This window comes from Cyprinodon variegatus, unplaced genomic scaffold, assembly GCF_000732505.1.
Source record: "Cyprinodon variegatus isolate N-32 unplaced genomic scaffold, C_variegatus-1.0 Scaffold24, whole genome shotgun sequence".
NCBI lineage: Eukaryota > Metazoa > Chordata > Actinopteri > Cyprinodontiformes > Cyprinodontidae > Cyprinodon > Cyprinodon variegatus.
This window is the reverse complement of record NW_015150477.1, coordinates 2,097,983-2,100,668: the sequence shown is the minus strand read 5'-3', so window position 1 is coordinate 2,100,668 and position 2,686 is coordinate 2,097,983. Positions and strand designations below refer to the sequence as shown.

General features: G+C 41.0%; 1 protein-coding gene across 1 annotated transcript in view; it reads right to left on the bottom strand.

Annotated features, from left to right (window-relative positions):
- LOC107096714 overlaps nucleotides 1–2,686 on the bottom strand; it is a 24,138-nt gene that overhangs the window by 1,462 nt on the left and 19,990 nt on the right. The window contains exon 5 of the mRNA XM_015393495.1: nucleotides 21–179. Coding sequence (XP_015248981.1) covers nucleotides 21–179 — 159 coding nt within the window. The remainder of the gene's footprint in view (nucleotides 1–20; nucleotides 180–2,686) is intronic.

Sequence of the window (2,686 nt, the reverse complement as noted above, 5' to 3'; positions counted from 1 at the left end):
GTTAAAAATAACCATGTCACGGCCTTTATAGCTCACAGGGTAACCCTTAGCTTTTAGGCAGCAACTCCTGGTCCGATGTGGATTGTTACTATGCTGAAGATGTTTCCAGATCATGTCAATCACTTCTTTCTTCTTTGCATTATTGCTCCCAATCACCACGATCCTCAGCTCCTGTTTCTCTGTTGGAAAATATTGAGATTCATAATCAGTGCGCAGTATTATAGCAGAGTCTAAAATAGCCACCTCAGTTTGGTAACTTCTCACCTATTTTGCATACTCTAATATAAAAGCAAATAACTTAGGAAGTGTAAACCCAAATTACATCTTTATTACATTATTTGAAAGCTAAATCATTCTTGTTTCAGAATATATAAATGAAAATTGGGTGAGTAAAACACAATTCTGGACACAGTCTATTCTTGAAAATGATAGGTCTTTTTGAACAGCAGTAATAAAGACATGCTCGAGAAAAGGCAGGTCTTATTGTATTACATTTGTTCTACATCATGTCAACCAAGAATGCAGAACATTTCAGACCTTTAGCTACAACACTTCCAGAGCTGTGAGGTTTTGAACATCTGGTGTAATCAGCATCTCCAAACCTCTCCAAATGTGCCAAATTGTTAGCCTTGTAAATTAGAACCGCCCACCAGCTGCCTGCGAGTGGTCTAGCCTCGATCAATACCCCAGACCCTAAATATGGCGGGCCAATCACAACGCAGAGATGTGTTTTGAATTTCTGGATGCAAAGTGGGTGGGGTTTTGAGGGCGGGACGAAAAAGCTGCATGACGTTGGAGAAGCACAACAAGGAAGATGACAACAACTATTGAACAGTTCTGGTTTGACTCAGCTTTGGAATCAGTTCTGGAAGGATTAGACTTTGGGTTTTCGTTGAAACCTGAGCAGGAAGAGGCTCTACGTTCATTCAGTTTTAAGAAGGACGTTTTCGGCGTTTTACCGTCAGGCTGTTTGTTTCCACTCCCCCACAAGCTTCCTGTGGCGCTTCCTACGTCACATTCAGTGGCCCTCATTGGTCAGAGCGTTGGCCAATAGCCACAGACATGGTTTGAAAAACAACGGGTTGTTCTCATCAGCAATCTTCTGATGTTTCATTTATCAGAGCCAGACTAAATGACACATTTAATCTCACATTAAGTCTGGTTTATCGGGCTACTAAATTGTGCCAAATGCTTTTACTATGCTTTGCTTCACTATTTGACTCATAGAATAACACTGAAGCATTTTGATGACCACAAAACTTTTGTGAAGCCAGTAGTTTCAACGTTTTTTCAGAATCAGTGTATATAGCAAAATGTAATATTTTTACATCTATGATAACATAGAAATCTATAAAAAAAAAAAACAGTGAAACTGCTGCTTTTCAAGATAAAATAAGCCCCAGTGTCTTTTCTGAGCTGTATTTTATTATCTTTTCAGCTTTTGGCATTGTAATAAAGCAAAATCAGCATCCAAACTTAAAAAAAAATAGGACCCTTATTATTCGTCAGCTTGGAGCTGCGTGCATTGATCCAGCCACAGCTGTGTGGTAAAACAGGTCTGTCTTTTATAACCTCACCATGTGTAGCCTTGTTTGAAACTGCTGATGGATGGGACCCACCCAGAATGGTTAACCCAAGGACGGACAATCATGATCATGAAGGATCCCCAGAAGGGAACAATCCCATCCAACTACCAGCCAATAAATTGTGTCTGTACCACATGGAAGGTCCTGTCAGGCATCATAGCGGCTAAGATGAGTAGGCACATGACTCAATACATGCACCCTTCCCAGAAGGGAATAGGCAGTAACACCACAGGAGCTGAGCACCAGCTACTAGTGGATAGAGCAGTCACTCGAGACTGTAAGACCAGGCAGACAAATCTGTGCACTGCCTGGATTGACTATAACAAAGCCTACGACTCAATGCCAGATACATGAATACTGGAATGCTTGGAAATGTAAGATCAAAAGGACACTAATAGCCTTCATCAAGAACTCAATGAAGCTGTGGAAAACAAGTCTGGAAGCCAATGCAAGGTGCCTCAAACCCTTCCAGTAGTGTCCACTCTGGAGAGGAATGTCATTGAGGTGGAACATGAATATCAGTACCTTGGAATAGGAATTAATGAATCCCTCACCTTCAAACATTTGATTAATAAACTTGTTAAGAAATTAAAAGTTAAACTGGGCTTTGTTAAAGAAAAATTATTATATTTAGTTTTTAATACAGTTAATCTTATGGCATGTGTAAAAGGTATGTTGAACACTCTCATTTTGAACATATTTCTTAATTTTGAACAAGTTTGTGTTAATGATTTAAAACTAAACTATTGATGGGTAAGTATTCAAAGTACAGGAAGGAAAATGTAGGTCAGAGGGGATCTCGCAATGAGGCTCCGGTTGTTTGTCAGGATGGCAGGAGAGGCCCCGCATTCCGAAGCTATCTGTGAAATCTTATCTTATGTTTTGCTTAGCCAGATGACCTTAGAATTCCTGGAGGCCAGGCCGTCAATTAGGGGAAGTTCTAAGTTTTTCTGAGTGTCCAAGGTAGCTTCCAATTGGTCAAGCGGAGGGACGCCTTAACTCAGTGGTTCCCAAAGTGTGGGGCGCGCCCCCTAGGGGGGGCACAATGCCATTGCAGGGGGGGCGCGGGAAGCGGTATGGATGAATGAAGAAAAAAACAA